The 17,337-nt window shown below is 41.8% G+C and overlaps 1 protein-coding gene across 1 annotated transcript in view; it reads right to left on the bottom strand.

Moving 5' to 3' along the window:
• OXSR1 (oxidative stress responsive kinase 1) overlaps positions 1 to 15,748 on the bottom strand; it is an 83,201-nt gene extending 67,453 nt beyond the window's left edge. Inside the window, exon 1 of the mRNA XM_068981826.1 lies at positions 15,487 to 15,748. Within this exon, the coding sequence (XP_068837927.1) occupies positions 15,487 to 15,556 (70 nt within the window). The 5' untranslated portion in view covers positions 15,557 to 15,748. The remainder of the gene's footprint in view (positions 1 to 15,486) is intronic.
• Positions 15,749 to 17,337: the final 1,589 nt, after the last annotated feature.

Below are 17,337 nucleotides of genomic sequence, written 5' to 3'. Positions count from 1 at the left end.
TGGAAAAACCATAGCTTTGACTAGACGGACCTTTGTTGTCAAAGTAATGTCTCTGCTTTTTAATACGCTCTCTAGGTTGGTCATAGCTTTTCTTCCAAGGTGCAAGCATCTTTTAATTTCATGGCTGCAGTCACTATCTTCAGTGATTTTGGAGCCCAAGAAAATAGTCTGTCATTGTTTTCATTGACTGGATGCAATGACCTTCGTTTTTTTGAATGCTGAGTTTTAAGCCAGCTTTTTCACTCTCCTCTTTCACTTTCATCAAGAGGCTCTTTAGTTCTTCTTCACTTTCTGCCATAAGGGTGGTGTCATCTGCATATCTGAGGTTATTGATATTTCTCCTGATAATCCTGATTCCAGCTTGTGCTTCATCCAGCTCAGCATTTCGCATGATGTACTCTGCATATAAGTTAAATAAGCAGGGTGACAGTACTTTTTTCCCAATCTGGAACCAGTTCATTGTTCCATGTCCGGTTCTAACTGTTGCTTCTTGACCTGCATACAGATTTGTGAGGAGGCAGGTCAGGTGGTCTGGGATTCCCATCTCTTGAAGAATTTTTCCAGAGTTTGTTGTGATCCACACAGTCAAAGGCTTTGGCACAGTCAATAAAGCAGATGTGGACATTTTCCTGGAACTCTCTTCTTTTCCAGTGATCCAATAGATGATGGCAATCTGATCTCTGATTCCCCTGCCTTTTTTTTTTTTTAATTAAGTTATTTATCTTAATTGGTCCCCTGCCTTTTCTAAATCCAGCTTGAATATCTGGAATTTCACAGTTCACATAGTGTTGAAACCTGGCTTGGAGAATTTTTAGCATTACTTTGCTGGTGTGTGAGATGAGTCCAATAGTGCAGTAGTTTGAACATTCTTTGGCACTGACTTTCTTTGGGATTGGAATTAAAAACTGACCTTTTCCAGTCCTGTGGCCACTGCTGAGTTTTCCAAATTTGCTGGCGTATTGAGTGCAGCAATTTCACAGCATCATCTTTCAGGATATGAAATAGCTCAACTGAAATTCCATCACTTCCACTAGCTTTGTTCGTAGAGATGCTTCCTAAGGCCCACTTGACTTCGCATTCCAGGATGCCTGACTGTAGGTGAGTGATCACACCATCGTGGTTATTTGGGTCCTGACCTGTTTTGTATAGTTGTTCTGTATATTCTTGTCACCTCTTCTTAATATCTTCTGCTTCTGTTAAGTCCATACCATTTCTGTCCTTTATCGAGCCCATCTTTGCATGAAATGTTCCCTTGGTATCTCTTATTTCCTTCAAGAGATCTCTAGTCTTTCCCATTCTGTTGTTTTCCTCTATTTCTTTGCACTGATCACAAGGAAGGCTTTCTTATCTCTCCTTGCTATTCTTTGGAACTCTGCATTCAGATGGGTTTATCTTTCCTTTTCTCCTTTGCCTTTCGCTTCTCTTTTCTCAGCTATTTGTAAGATCTCCTCAGACAACCATTTTGCCTTTTTGCATTTCTTTTTCTCGGGGATGGTCTTGATCACTGCTTCCTGTACAATGTCATGAACCTCCATCCATAGTTCTTCAGGCACTCTATCTATCAGATCTAATCCCTTGAATCTATCTGTCATTTCCACTGTATAATCATAAGGGATTTGATTTAGGTCATACCTGAATTGTCTAGTGGTTTCCCCTACTTTCTTCAAGTTAAGTCTGAATTTTGCAATAAGGAGCTCACGATCTGAGCCACAGTCACTCCAAGTCTTGTTTTTGCTGACTGTATAGAGCTTCTCTATCTTTGGCTGCAAAGAATATAATCAATCTGATTTCAGTACTGACCATCTAGTGACGTCCACGTGTAGAGTCGTCTCTTGTGTTGCCGGAAGAAGGTGTTTGCAATGACCAGTGAGTTCTCTTGGAAAAACTCTGTTAGACTTTACCCTGCTTTATTTTGTATTCCAAGGCCAAACTTGCCTGTTACTCCAGGTATCCCTTATCTTCCTACTTTTGTATTCCAGGTTCCTATGATGAAAAGGACATCTTTTTTTGATGTTAGTTCTAGGTCTTGTAGGTCTTCAAAGAACCATTCAACTTCATCGTCTTCAGCATTAGCGGTTGGGGTATAGACTTGGATTACTGTGATATTGAATGGTTTGCCTTGGAAATGAACAAAGATGTTTCTGTCATTTTTGAGACTGCACCTAAGTACTGCATTTCTGACTCTTGTTGACTCTAAGAGCTACTCCATTTCTTCTAAGGGATTCTTGCCCACAGTAGTAGATATAATGGTCATTTGAAGTAAAATGGTTAGTTTTATGTTATGTGACATATCTTGATCTCTTTTAAAAAGAACAACTACTAACAACTTTAACTCATAATTCAACAACTTAGAAAAATTAGAAGAAGCAGGAATATTTTCCAGCTCATTTAATGAAGCCAGTATTACAAACACCAAAACTAAACAAAGACGTCACAAGAAAAAAAAAAAACCTTCAGACAAATACCTTTCATGAATTTAGCTGCAAAATCCTTAAGAAAAGATCAGCTAATTGAATCCAGCAATAGAGTATTATGTATTCCAGGTATGCTACTTTGGTGTAATATTAAAAACAAAAAGCACACAGTGTAATACACTACATCAACAGGCTAGAGAAGAAGTCATAAGATCATATCCACTGACGCAAAAAACATTTTTTAAAAATCCAAGAGCATTCATGATTTTTTAAAAAAAGCTCTCAGTAAACAAGGAATAGAGGGGAATTTCTTCAGTCTCATAAAGAACACCTACAGATGGTACAGGGAGGGAGGTGGGTGGGGGGTTCAGGATTGGGAACTCATGTACACCTGTGGCGGATTCATGTTGATGTATGGCAAAACCAATACAGTATTGTAAAGTAAAATAAAGTTAAAAAAAAAAAAAAGAACACCTACAGAAAAAAGTTACAGCTAACACATACTGATGAAAGACTGGCTTCCCTTTAAGATTGAGAAAAACCCAAGGATGTTCATTCTTATCACTTTTATTCAATATATCTGGAAGTCCTAGACAACACAATAAAGCATGAAAAAGAAATAAAAGGTATTCAGATTAGATTGGGTTTCCCTGATGGCTCAGATGGTAAAGAATCTGCCTGCAATGCAGGAGACCCAAGTTCAATCCCTGGGTCCAGAAGATCACCTGGAGAAGAAAATGGCAACCCACTCTAGTATTCTTGCCCGGAGAATTTCATGGACAGAGGAGTCTGGAGAGTCTCGGTCCATGAGGTCACAAAGAGTTACATACAACTAAGTGACTAACACTTTCACTTTCACTTTCAGATGAGAAAAAAATAAATCTGTCCCTGTTTGTAGAGGTCATGACTGTCCACATAAGAAAAGCTTCTGGAACTAATAAGAGGGCTTAGCAAGGTTGTAAGATAAAAGATCAACCCACAAAAATCAACTGCATTTCTAGATACTAACAACAAAGTAAAAACCAAAATCTTAAAACACAGAATCATTTACAAGTTCCCCCAAAATGAAACAAGGACAAGATCTGTAGGCCAAAAATCATAAAACACCAAAGAAAACAAAAAGACCTAAATAATTGGGAGAGACGCCATGTTCATGAGTTAGAAAAATCAGTGTAGTAAAGATGTCAGTACTCTCCTAATTGACAGGTTTAATGAAATTCCTATTAAAATCCTCACAAGGTATTCTGTACACATAGACAAGCTTACTCCAAGGGTTTTTTTTTTTTCCATTTTAAAATGTATATGAAAAAGGAAGGCCCTCAAATAATTAACAGAATAGTAAAGAAGATGAATGAAGTTGAAGTATTCATACAAACCAATTTAAAGACATATTCTATAGTTACAGTAATCAAGATAGTCTGGTATAAGAAGAGGGACAGATACAGACACACATACACGTGAGAACAGAGAACCCAGAAATAGATTCCCACAAATGTAACACAGTGATTTTTGACAAAGGTACAAAAGCAATTCAACAGAGATGGGATAACCTAACAGAATGGCTAAAGTAAAATTTCTTAAAATGTTTCATTAATTTACTTTTGGCTGTGCTGGATCGTCACTGCTGCTCGGGCTTTTCCCTAGTTGTGGCGAGTAAAGGTCCCCTCCCAGGGGGTCTTCCCGACCCACGGATCAAACCCAGGTCTCTCACGTCTCCTGCATTGGCACGCAGGTTCTTTACCACGTCAACTTTACATTTTCTTCACTATTCCGTGCACCATGGTACACAGACTTCCCGCTGCAGCGGCCTCTCTTGTTGCGGAGCATGGGCTCTGGGGCGTTTGGGCTGCAGCAGCTGTGGCACGTGGGCTTGGGAGTTCCAGCTCCCAGGCTCTAGAGCACAAGTTCAGCAGCTGTGGCATATCGGCTTAGGTGCTCTGCAGCATGTGGGATCTTCCCAGATCAGTGATCGAACCTGATTAGGAATCAGGTATTTCCTGCATTGGCAGGTGAATTCTTTACCAGGGAGGCCCTAAAAAAATTTTTCTAAGTGATAATACCAAATGCTGATGACGTGGCAAAACTGCATCATTCATGCATTTTAGGTAGAAATATAAAATATGGTATAGCCACTCTGGAAAACAGTTTGACCATTTCTTTTAAAACTAAAAAAAAAAAAAAAGAATTTGTACAATTTGGCATTTATATGCCTGGTATTTATCTGAGATAAATTAAAACATGTTCACACAGAAACTTGCTTATAAATATTCACAGCAGCTTTACTCACAAGAGCTAAAAACTGGAAACTACCTAAATATCCTTTAATAGGAGAACGGTTAAACATATGGTGCATTCACACAGAGGAATACCACTCAGTAATAAAAATGAACAAACTGTTGATATGCACAATTACTTGGATGACCTCAAGGGCATTACACTGAGAGAAAGAAGCCAACCTCAAAGTTACATATTTTATGACTCAATTTATATGACACTCTTGAAATAACAAAAGTATCAGCAATGGAGAATAGATTAGTGGTTGTCAGGGATAAGGGATGTGGGTAGACAGGTTGTGCATGCGTGCCTGCTTCCGTGTGTCTGACCCTTTGAGACCCTATCGACTGTAGCCTGCCAGGCTCCTCTGTCTATAAGGATTCTCTAGGCAAGAACAGTGGAGGGGGTTGCCATTACCTCTTCCAGGGGATCTTCCCAAGCCAGGGATCGAACGCAGGTCTCTCCTGTCTCCTGCACTGGCATGCAGGTTCTTTACCACTAGCTCCACCTGCGAAGCCTGAGTAGACAGGTTAGGATGGCTCTAAAGGGGTAGCCTGAGCGACTGTGTGGTGGAATACAGTTCTGTATCTTGAATTTAGTGGTAGTTACACAACCATACATCTGTAATAAAACTGCACAGAACCATACACGCATGCACACAAACGAGTACAGTACACATATAGTTAGCTATGAGTAAGTTCCACAGATAGCAAAAAAAGACCTGCCTAAGCTTCAATCCATCTGTTAATCTTAATAATCTTCATACTCCATTTGCACAATATCACCCCTCAGATTACTAAACCATAGCACTACTTGATACTATACTTCCTGACAGTTCAACACTTTAATTTACTTTCCATATCCCAGATGCGATTTAGTTTATCCCCATCTCCATGCCTCTGGGCAAGTCATCCACCTTGTTCCCTACATATTAATCCACACCTCCCCCTCCTTTTAAAGCACAATTCAAAACTCACCAAACTTCAGGAAGCTCCATGAAAAACACACTTAGATTCAAACTTTAGCTCCACTGCCATTAGCACAATAACTGGGTTCTCTGACTACATGCTTGGAAATGCTAGTGGTAAAGAACCTGCCTGTCTGCTGATTCAGGAAACCTAAGAGACACAGGTTTGATCCCTGGGAGGGGAAGATTCCCTGGAGAAGGCAAGGCAACCCCCTCCAGTGTTCTTGCCTGGAGAATCCCATGGACAGAGGAGCCTGGTGGGCTCCAGTCCATGTGGTTGCAAAGAGTTAGACATGACTGAAATGACTTAGCAAGCATGAAGTGAAGCAATGTTCAATAAATGTCATTATCATTCATTTATTTACCTATTATCTTAGACGTTTAACTGTCAAAAAACATAGCTGTGTCCCCCCGAGAATTTGGCATAGGGAAGGTTTATTATGCTTCTAAAGTATGTGAATCTTTACCAAAACATGTGAGGATAAATTATCCTCACCAACTCCCCATTTTCACCCATACCATTTAAATTGTAGGGTTTTTTCCATGTTTTAATCACCAGTTCTCCTGCACATACAGCCTTGGATAGAGATGAACTGTAAACAATAAAAAGAAAAACTGTGCAAATCATTAAACCTTTCCTCCTTCCTCTCCATTCTCTCATCTTCTTTCCAAATAAAAAGGTAATTTCACCAAAATATTGACAAAAGAAGGCATAGGGAAGAAAAATATTGAAAGCATGTTGAATTTTATAAGACACATTCTACTCAAATTTGCATTTTCATAATGTAAGTACCGTGCGATACATATTTTCTGTTTCTCTTCTTTAGAGCAGGTTCCTTCATTTTTCAAACCTTAAGTCAACTTACTGGATTTCAACCATCATTTTTTCTTAAACAGAATCAGATTAGAAACCATCAGGACATACTGCACATGTGTGTGCTTAGGCACTCAGCTGTGTCCGACTCTTGCCGACCCCATGGCCTGTAGCCCGCCAGGCTCCTCTGTCAGTGCGGATTCTCCAGGCAAGAATACTGGAGTGGGTTGCCATGCCCTCCTCCAGGGAATCTTCCCAACCCAGGATCAAACCCAGGTCTCCCACATCGCAGGCGGATGCTTTACCATCTGAGCCACCAGGGAAGCCCAAGAATACTGGAATGCGTAGCCTATCCCTTCTTCACGGGATCTTCCCAACCCAGGAATTGAACCGGGGTCCCCTGTATTGCAGGTGGATTCTTTACCAGCAGAGCTACCAGGGAAGTCCATACTGCACATAATAAAAGTAAATATCATCTATCAACTATACTTCAATAAAATTAAAACGCAAATATCATCTTGTAAAACTTTTGTCTCAGTGTAAATACACACGCAAATATGTAAATGCTATCTGTTAGGAATGGTTTAGCCAATGTGTGAAAGTTACTGTTCTAATGCCCTCAAAAAGGAATGGCCTAATATGAAGAATAATATAACGGAAAATAATTGTAAAACAATGTAACACCATTTCCAATAAAGCATCCTAATTCAGAAGTTGACTATTTCTATATATTGCCCACCCTCCACACACCATCCCCCAGGTCCCCACTCTTCCACTCTTCCGTCCTCTCCGAGCTGACTCTTTACCTGCTGCATTAGTGTACGTTACATACCAGAATGGATCAGAGTGCAAAATCATGACTAGCTTTCTTCTGAAATCCTTCAAATGGGTACTGTTATCCCTTGAGACAGAAAAGGAGGTGCCCAAAGGCATGAGGGGAACTAAAAAAATTTAGTTCCAGTCTCTCTCCACTTAACTAGATCCTGAAATAAAGAGTAAGCGAAAATATGGATTTATGCCTACCTGTGAGGAAAAAATAAATCAAATGAACCAAATCAACTGCAGATATTTTCCCCCCAAAACTCTGACCAACCATTACTATAACAGATATGTATTATAAAGATTTTAAGTATTTTTTAGTAAGGGTTTACACAGCCACTAAAGAGCTAGTCCAGGCTGGTCATTCTGAAAGATGACTAAGGCGTTTTCACCTGAACCATGGGAAGCACAAGAATATACAATTTTGTAAGCTTTCTTCTCAATTAGCCCTCTTGTCAGAGTCATAGTGAAAATTAAAACTCCTTTACAGAAACACCTGTAAGGGCAGTCATTATCATAAAAATCATGTTTGTTCTCCATACAAAGATAAAAATAAAGTCGCTTTGCCATATGCTCTGAGTAATTATTCAAGAAGCCTGATGGTTTTACAATGAATCATCTCTCTTGTTTACTCTGGTGATCTCTATCTCAATGGATAGTAACCCCATCTCTCCGGATGCTCCTGCCAAAAAATCTTGGATACTTCTCATATCTAATTCAAAGGCATATCTCTAACTTCAAAATATATTATACCAGCATCTTACCGCTTCTCATCACCTCCATTACTACCTCTCTCCCCCAGATAACCTCCCCTTCCACTCCTATTCCCTCACAAAACTATTTCCCACCTCGCAGCCTAGGTAATCCTTTTAAAACTTTATGTGAAGCAAAAGCCAGGACTTACTAGGCTTCATACCATCTGACAGCCAGGACCACCCATTCCTACCACCTTACTCTCCTGATCCCTTCAGCCTTGTTCCCCTCTGCTCTAGCCACCCTTGTCTCCTTACTCCTTAGTCACAGAAGCGTGCTCCTTCTCCAAGACTTGGCTCCTGCTGTTCCCTCTGCTTGCAACAAACTTCCTGCAGATAATCACAACGCTCGCTTCGCCACCTCCTTCACGTCTTTCTGCAAATGTCACTGTCTCAGGAAAGCTTTCCTTGACCTACTTAAAACTCATCTCTATCCCCAGGGGTTCCCATCCCTTCCCCTACTTTTATTTGTTCTTCATCATCACCAGATTATAAAGTCCATAAAAGAAGGGATTTCTGTCTGCTTTGCTGCTGTTACCTCTAGCATCCAAAATAGTGTCTAACACACAAAAGTCAGTAAATATTTGGTGAATGGATTAGTCAATTGAGTAGTAGCATACACTTTAAAGAAAAAAAAATCTGCTCACTTGAGGCAGAATAAACACAAAAATATCATAAAAATCATGCTCGTTCTCCATACAAAGATTTCAGGGCTGTTACCTCATCATTACCGTCATAAGCACTGGTTAACGTTTACTGAGCTCTTACTTTGTGTGCCAAATACTATGCTGAGCACTCTCTTTACTTGCATTTTTTTCCCATCTAATTCTCACAATAATTCCATGAGTTAGGTATTATTGATCTTACAAAGCAAGGCAAACAAAGGTAAGACAGGTCATTAATTACTGAGGGGCACAGAAGGGCCTAGAAACCAGAACTACATGATGTTTCAACACCATGCTCTTAACTGGTAGGCAACTGTCTCTTCAGATTAAAGCTAACGTTTATTAACTGATTATTATGTGTCAGGTTAAATTATTTACTTGCAATGTCTTATTTAACTATTTTAATTTGAAAAAACCAAAAACAAAAAAACACGAGGCCAACACTTTTAGTTGCCTATCCAACACACAATTTTCCCTTCTTTAATAACAGAACTTTGACCTACTTTGTCTGAAGTAATAATGTGCTTGGATAAAAAGCATCATTTCATTTGCAAATGGCCAAATGACACAGTCTGTCCAATAAAATGGAAATGTAAGTCACTGAGTAAGGCTTCCAGGAAAGAAAGCCCTTTGAAAGGGAACCACCTGAGCTGTCACGTGACTCTGTCCTTTCTCCATATTCTTCTGGTCTGGAACACAAGCACAGGCTAGGGGTGGAACAACTATCTTGCAACTCTGAGAATGCAAGTCCAGTGCTAAGTGAAGTGGAGTGAAAAACCAGGAGTCTGGGTGCCTCATAGTACCCAGGCTGCCACTTCAGTTTTCTTGTCATATAAAGGAGTCGAAAAAGTATTTTACTAAGCCACTATTATTTGTTTTCCATTACAGAGAGTCAAATGCAATCCCTGTTTGAAACAACCCTATGAGGTTGTTAGCTCAATGTGGCTTCCTGACAATGTTATCATAGTGAAGTCTTCCAATCAGGGGAGAAAATACACTAACCATTAAACATCACTCTATCAATAGAACATGTCTTTCACATTAATGGAGGAGCTAGGGGTGGGATCCTGCAATCTGTACTTGGTAACTGATACTTTAGACATCAAATGTGTAGCTAGTGAACAACTGATGAAAATTTAAAAGGCGGGGGAGGTATTAGAGAATAAACTTAAGTGGGATGCCTTCACCAAAGTATCAGAGGTTGGTGAATCACACCTTACTAAAAACAGATCTTAAAGAACAATTTTCTGAACCTAGGCTGAGGTAAACACTAAATATTTATTGAGGTTTTTCAAAATGCATGATAACAAAAGCAACATGGCAAAGCCCTTGTCAGACTGATTTCCCACTTTGCCACTATATTGTACTGTGGGCAATCCAGGGCCTTACACAGCTGTACTACCATGTCCAGAATAAATCCCCAAAGCGATCTAAACTTGAATGAGATCTGGAAGTAAGAAAAAAAAGATGCAGTGATGTTCCAATAAACATGACAACAGATTCAAAATACTACAAAATTACAAGTGTTAAAGGATTTCAAATCATGAGATATTTCACATTTTATGGCAGTACCAAAAGTAAGAAATAGAAGGAGAAAAAAACAAAGGGATAACAATCATCAGTATGGAGTAATAAATACGAGCTAAAAGCTTCCTATAAACAATTACACTTGTAATTCCATGCAACAGCCCCAATGACAAATGTACTATTATCTCCATTTTACAGACAAAAACCGGAAAACAAAACCAATACCAATAAATTGCCCAAGATCAGATAGGTAACAAGAGCTAAAGCCAGGATTTGAATTCCAGGTCAGTCTAACCCCAAAGTCCATACTCTTCAGTTGCTTCAACACACATCAAGAACACCTGGCCAGAAATTCTAATGCAACAGTAGAGACCAGGAAGGAGCGCAGAAACACTGAGAAGGTGAACGACTACTGTGAGACCAATGCCACATCTTTTACCAGTAATCATACTTAGAGAACTTCAGACCCTTGCCAAAACATGCTTAAGATAATAGAATTTTTTAAAAGGAAGTCCTTTGAATCCCCAACCTATACTTTTTTACTATGTTCTAGGAAGGGAATTTTCTTTGCTCTATAGGATTTTGCTAAAAAATTAGAGAACAAAACAGCACGAGAAACTAAGCCCACAAATACAGCTCTAAGAAGCACATGCAAAAAAAAATATATAGTTCAAATAAATATATATTTTGATAAGAAAGGAGACACCATTATATTATTTCCATAAAATACAATCTTTGAAAACAGATATTCAAAAGATTCCCTCAAGCCTTTTTTTCCAGACTTTGATCATTTGTTTCCTGAAAAAAAAAAAAGAGTATAATCTGGAGAAATTACAAAAATTCATTTTGAAAACTACTTACAGCTTATTACAAAATACTGTGTTTCAAACATTTCAGCATGAAGCAAAGTTAAATAACTGTACAGCTTTACTGGCCCCTGCTGCTTGCACTAAGCTGTAGTTCAAGGAAAAACTTTTTTTCCTCCCTTTTGAGAAGATGAAGTGAGACACAGTGTGTGAAGAGTGGAGTGGAAGTACATCAGGAGCTTCTAGGAACTTATTCGGAAAAGGCAATGGCACCCCACTCCAGTACTCTTGCCTGGAAAATCCCATGGATGGAGGAGCCTGGTGGGCTGCTGTCTATGGGGTCGCACAGAGTCGGACACGACTGAATCGACTTAGCAGTAGCAGGAACTTATTAGCAAGAAAAAGAACACTTTAAAAATGACAAAAGGATACGCAGAAGAGAATAAATCTAACTAAAAGGGTTATCTACAAAAAAATCTGCTCCAAGTTTGTTTGTTTTTTTTTCCCATTATAAGGATATTTCCTTTAAGGTGGGACAATGACCACCATCTTTCAGTTACTTCCAAAAATCAATCAAAATGCAGATGCAAGGACAAGAATCCTGGATTAGGCAATAGCTGGACACCAGTACTGACTGTGCCCCTAACTAGTTCTGACTTTGGACAGGCCATTTTACCTTTCTATGTCTGTGTCTTTGGGCTTCCGAGGTGGCTCAGTGGTTAAAGAATCTGCCTGCACTTTTATAATATCTCTACGTCTTCCATTGTGGCTCATACTGTAACAAATCTGCCTGCAATGTGGGAGACCTGGGTTTGATCTCTGGGTTGGGAAGATCCCCTGGAGGAAGAAATGGCAACCCACTCCAGTATTCTTGCCTGGAGAACACCATGGACAGAGGAGCCTGCGGGGGCTACAGTCCCTGGGGTCATACGACTGAGTGATCGAGCATGCACGCACGCATCTGTATCTGCAAAACCTTACCTCATGCCTTACAAAAAACTTAACTCAAAATACATCAGAGGACTAAATTTAAGGGCTAAAACTATAACACTTAGAAGAAAACATAGGAAAAAAATGTTTGTGATGTTGGGCTAGTTAAGATTTCTTAGATACAAGACCAAAAGCACAATCAGTAATCTCTATCAAAATTCAAAACTTTCATGCTTTAGCAGACACCATTAAGAAAATGATAAAACTGGGGGGGTGGGGGGGTGGGAAATGCTACAATAAGGGAATTCCCAGGTGGTCCAGTGGTTAGGACTTGGCTCTTTCACTGCCATGGGCGGCGTTCGATCTCTGGTCAGAGAACTAAGATCCAGCAAGTCCTGACCCCCTGCTGTCCCACCTTACCAAAGAAATGGAAAGACTGAGAGTAAATATCTGAAATCGTGTATCAGGTGAAGGACTCATATCCAGAATGAATAGACATTTAACACTCACACTCGCCTCTATAATTTAATGAGAAGAGAACAACCCAATGGACAACCCAAGCAGGAAAAAGATTGGAATAGATGTTTCACCAAAGAAGAGACATGAAAAGCTAATAAATCAGCACATGAAAAGATGCTCTCCATCATTAGTCAGTAGGGAAATGCAAAACAAAAAAAAATCAGATATACTTCACATCCACTAAGACGGCTTTAATCAAAAAGACAGACAACAAATGCTGGCAAAGATGCAGAGAAAAGGGATCTTCATTTATAGCTGAAGGGAATGTAAAATGGCACAGTCACTTTAAAATCTGTTCCTTAAAAAGTTAAACATATAATAAATCTATCATATGACCCAGCAATTCCACTCAAGAAAAACGTAACATGTTCACCTGAAGATTTGATACAAAATGCTCACAGCAATATTATTCAAAATAGGCAAAAGGCGGGAGCAATCCAGTGTCCATCAAAAGGTATCCAATAAAAGGGAATAATGTACTAACACGGGCAGCAATATGGATGAACCTCAAAACACATTACACCAAGTAAAAGAAACCAAACACAAAAGATCACGTATTATATGATCATATTTATGGGAAAATGTCCAGGAAAGACAAATCTATAGAGACAGAAAGTAGATTTGTGGTTGCCTTCGGCAGGGGGTGGAAACAGGGAGTGACTGCAAATGGACATGAGGCATCTTTTTGGAATGATGGAAATGTTCTAAAATTGGATTGTGGTGATGACTGAACAACTCTGTAAATTTACTAAAAAAAAAAAAAAAATAGTACTGTACAGTTAAAACAGGTGGATTTTACGGTATATAAATTGTTTTTTAAATGAAAAAATGTTATGCTATGTGAATGAAGCAAAACACAAAACACTATATATTATACAATCCCATCTACATGACATGTCCAGAAAAGGAAAATCTATGGAGTTGGAAAGGTTTGCGATTGCCTGAAATTAGGGGTAGGAACAGGGATTAACTGTAAACAGGCATGAGGGATCTCAATGGGGTGATGAAAATATTCTAAAACTGGGTTATACTGATTGGTGCACCACAATACATTTACTCAAATCATTTAATTTTACACTTTAAAATGGGTTAATTTTATACTAAAAAAAATGGGTGAAATTATATCTCAGAGTAAAGTTGTTTTTAAAAATAAAGTGGTCAAATCACCTGAGAGTTCTTAACTTTTGGAGTGAGATGATGACTAACCCTACCCCAGAGGGCTTAGCCTCCCTTTTGCTCACTCACAGACACCCTATTGGTCTGAGAATAGCAAATCAATAAGTTTCTAAAGCTCTAGAGCCTTGTGCCACCTAAATACCAAAAGCATTAACAACCACAATGCTACTCTCCACCCTAGAAAGATGTACACCTTACTGGAAAGGTAAAGCAAAATTCCTCTTCTAAAATGACAGAGACCCCTTTTCCTTGCTTTTTTAGACATCGTTTTGGAATCTCCCACTTAATCCCTTTTTTCAATATGAAACTCTAATGGAGGTACTCAGAAACAGTTTTTAGAATGAACCAGTACACACCAAAGATGCGGCACACAGTAAGGACCAGATCCATGAAGCGGCTTAAGGAAAAAGACTGGATGTCTTCACATAAATCTTACCCCAGATTTGTTTTGACACAAGAAGCAAGTGGGGAAAAAAAAAAGAAAGAAATGTGACAAAGTTTCTCTAAACACTGACACAATGCAATAAACACTCACTCTCCCCAACCCCCAAGACAGCTAAGGAGTTTTCAGCCACTCTTTGTTATAAAACTAATTTAGGACAGAATGCTGATCTAGCAAAGCAGACAATCTTCTTCCTCCAATACACAGGGGTCTGCTGATGTTCGCTGGCTCGAGCTTCTGTTTAGCTAAACCCACTCCCTTTTGATTTCTAAGATCACTAGATTATTGTTGTCCGACAAATACTCCCCTTATCCCCAGTCCCCACCCTCCCCCAGTCACTGTGCCTCTCTGATAATTACTATTCATGTTTGTGCAAGCTGTGATCTCTGCCAGCTGGTATTCCCAGACCCCCTTCAAATCCATTCCACACACAACCACCGTTGGATCTTATCATGTCTCTGCTTGAAGCCCTCCAGAAATACTTAAAATTTCAAAACACTCACTTTGGCTAAGAAGGTCCCTAAAATCTGGCTCCTCTCTTACCTTTCTAACCTTACCAGTCTTCTTTCGGGTCCTAAAACACATCAAGCTTTTTCCCTTCTCTGGGGCCTTTGCATTTCCTCATTTCTCAGTAAGGAACAATCTTCCCTTGGCCCTCAAGACTCTTTCTCATCCTTCAGAGCTCACCTTACATGTGAACACCTCAGAAAAAGCATCTTCCTTGAAATGGCCCCAACTAGGTCTCTCAGAACATCTTGCTTGTTCCCTTGCTAGCACCTGCCAAAACCTGTAATTCTTTTTATTTGCCTACTTAGATCTACCTCCCTGGCTGGCAAGTCAATTTCAAGCAGTCGTAAGTTGGTCTATGTCGCTCAGTGCCTTACCTGCAGCTTCACCTGGAGAGGCTCCCCAGTTCCACCCGAGCCATGCCTGGCACTTCGTGCGGGTTCTCACGCGGATGCAGGACTGAACAGAAACACCCTAACCTATCACCCCACAAATAGATGGCCTAGCCCCCAACTGCAATACCCCATTCCTCGCAAAGCCTTGTAAAGCTGTCCCACATCTTCACTTTTCTTTTTTGTCTCAGACACATCTGTGGCTCAGGTTCAAACATCTGTCGCCACACAAATCTCTGACGAGCCTCCCAGACCCCACCCCACCTCGCCGCACAGGCGCGCCTCTCAAAATCCCCTCCACGCCTTGCAGGAGCTGCACAAACCCCGAGCCTCACCACGCGCCCTACCAACCCCCGGGCCACTCGAGCGCCCACGAATATCTGAGAGTCCTGCGCTCCCCGAGCTCCCGCGGGACCCCACGTTCCGGCGCGTCACCCGCCGCCCAGCGCGGCGCCTCCCTCCTCCGCGGCGCCAGCTCTCACCTATCACCTCCTGCAGCTCGTAATCGTCCCTGTTGATGGACCAGGGCAGGGCACTGGAGTCTTCGGTCATGACGGCGGCACGACACTTGGCCTTCCCGCAAACTCACTGACCTCTCTCTTCTCCTCGCCGCGCCTCGCCCCACCCCCAACCGCTGCCGCCGCGCCCCCACCAACCGCCTAGCGAAAAGCCACGGGTCGGACGGCGCCTGGCGCTGGGTGGCCGCGCGGCAGAGCGGTGGGGGGCTCGAAGCACCCGCGAACCTCGCCTCTTTGCTCCTCTGCGGCCGGCACACCCCTCCCCGGCCCAGGTCCCGGCTTCGGCCTCCACAGCAGCAGCGACAAGAGCTTCGCCTGGGCCCAGCCCCTCTGTCCCGCCCTCCACCTCAGCCCCACGCACTGGCCAAACTTTCCCTTCTCCCTCCACCTGCCGACACGCAGCGCGCTGACGTCACCGCGTCGGGCATGCCCCCACCTCGGCCCCGCCTCCAGCTGCCATTTTAAGTGTGGCTGGATAAACAGCGAGCAAGAAGAAAGCCCGAGGAAGACGAATTTGATGGTGGAAGAGAAGAAATGCTTTGAAAGAAGTTCAGCAAGGGCATCGGAAAGCCAGAAAAGAGCCGAAAGTAGCAGAGGCAGTAGCCACACTAAACATGGCGACCAAAGGGCACCCTAGTGGAGGGGGCGGAGCCACTTCTGGCGGCGAGGGCACGTTGCCGTCTCCGTCGTCGCATTCATTGGCTTATTTGAGAAGCAATCAGAACGGCAGTAAGTGTGTGTGGACGTCAGTCATAAGTTAGTCCCGCCTCCACGCGCTAGGCGCGCTGTTCCGCGACAAGGCTCCGGTCCTGCAAGATCACGGTTACGCTACTCGCTTTGCACCGTTCTCCGAAGTGACGTCGTCACGTAACCGTCACACCCTCGAGACGTGCACACGGCCCCGCAGGGTGTGGAGAAACCCGAGGGAGCAGCTAGGTGGGGTAGCCTTGGGGTGTGGACGACTGCCAATTGGAATAAAAAGTCTCGGTCCACGGGACAGAGTGGAACCGGAAGCTCGCCCCGTGACGACAATTTTTTTCTAGGCGGAAGTTATTTCTGCAGCGCCCGGCTCGGCCTTCCCTGTAACCTTACAGGATAGGGAAGGTGTTCTAACCATTCTCAGCTTTGAAGCTCAAATGATCACCTGTCTCGGGGCCTTGAAAGGTTGCAGTTTTTCCCCTGAGGCAACTGGGGCCATTAAGCTAGTGCTATTTGGCCCAGCAGATTTGAGGTCATGTCAAAGCCTTGGCTTTTGTGTGACGTCATTGAACTTCAGTTTTTCTCAGATTGTCCACTTAGGTCATTTGGGGAAGTCAATAAGATGAAACTGAAAGCCTTTGGTAAAATGGAGTGAAGAGTAGCCACGTGGATTGGGCTAGGTTTGAAAGTCTTCTCAGTTGGATGTCTTTCAGATCAATAGCTGTCATGAAAGACATCTTCACCCAAGCCCTTCCAGGCACCGGAAGCCCTGTGCAGGAAATCCAGCAACCACGAAGCCAAAGCAGTCAGCTATGAGCTGCGGCCACCACGTTAGCACGTTTCCACATTCTTGGAGGGATAAGAGAATGTTTCGGGAGGGGATCCTGCAAAGTTAATATGATATAAAACAGGTGTAAATTGAGAGGCTAGCATATCCCAGTCGCAGAGAAGTGCCAGAGTTTCCAAATTTGAAAGCATAGCACAGGCATTCCTATAAAGATTCGTTTCAGCCATTGACTACTGACACCTTTATTGCCGTGTGTTGCATTTTTCTTTTGGCAGAGAGAAGAAGGATGGGAGTGAAAGAAGAGTGTGAAAAACTTGGCTTAAAGCTCA

The sequence above is a fragment of the Capricornis sumatraensis genome, chromosome 10, assembly GCF_032405125.1.
Source record: "Capricornis sumatraensis isolate serow.1 chromosome 10, serow.2, whole genome shotgun sequence".
In the NCBI taxonomy this organism is placed as follows: domain Eukaryota; kingdom Metazoa; phylum Chordata; class Mammalia; order Artiodactyla; family Bovidae; genus Capricornis; species Capricornis sumatraensis.
This window is presented reverse-complemented; position numbering and strand designations above follow the sequence as displayed.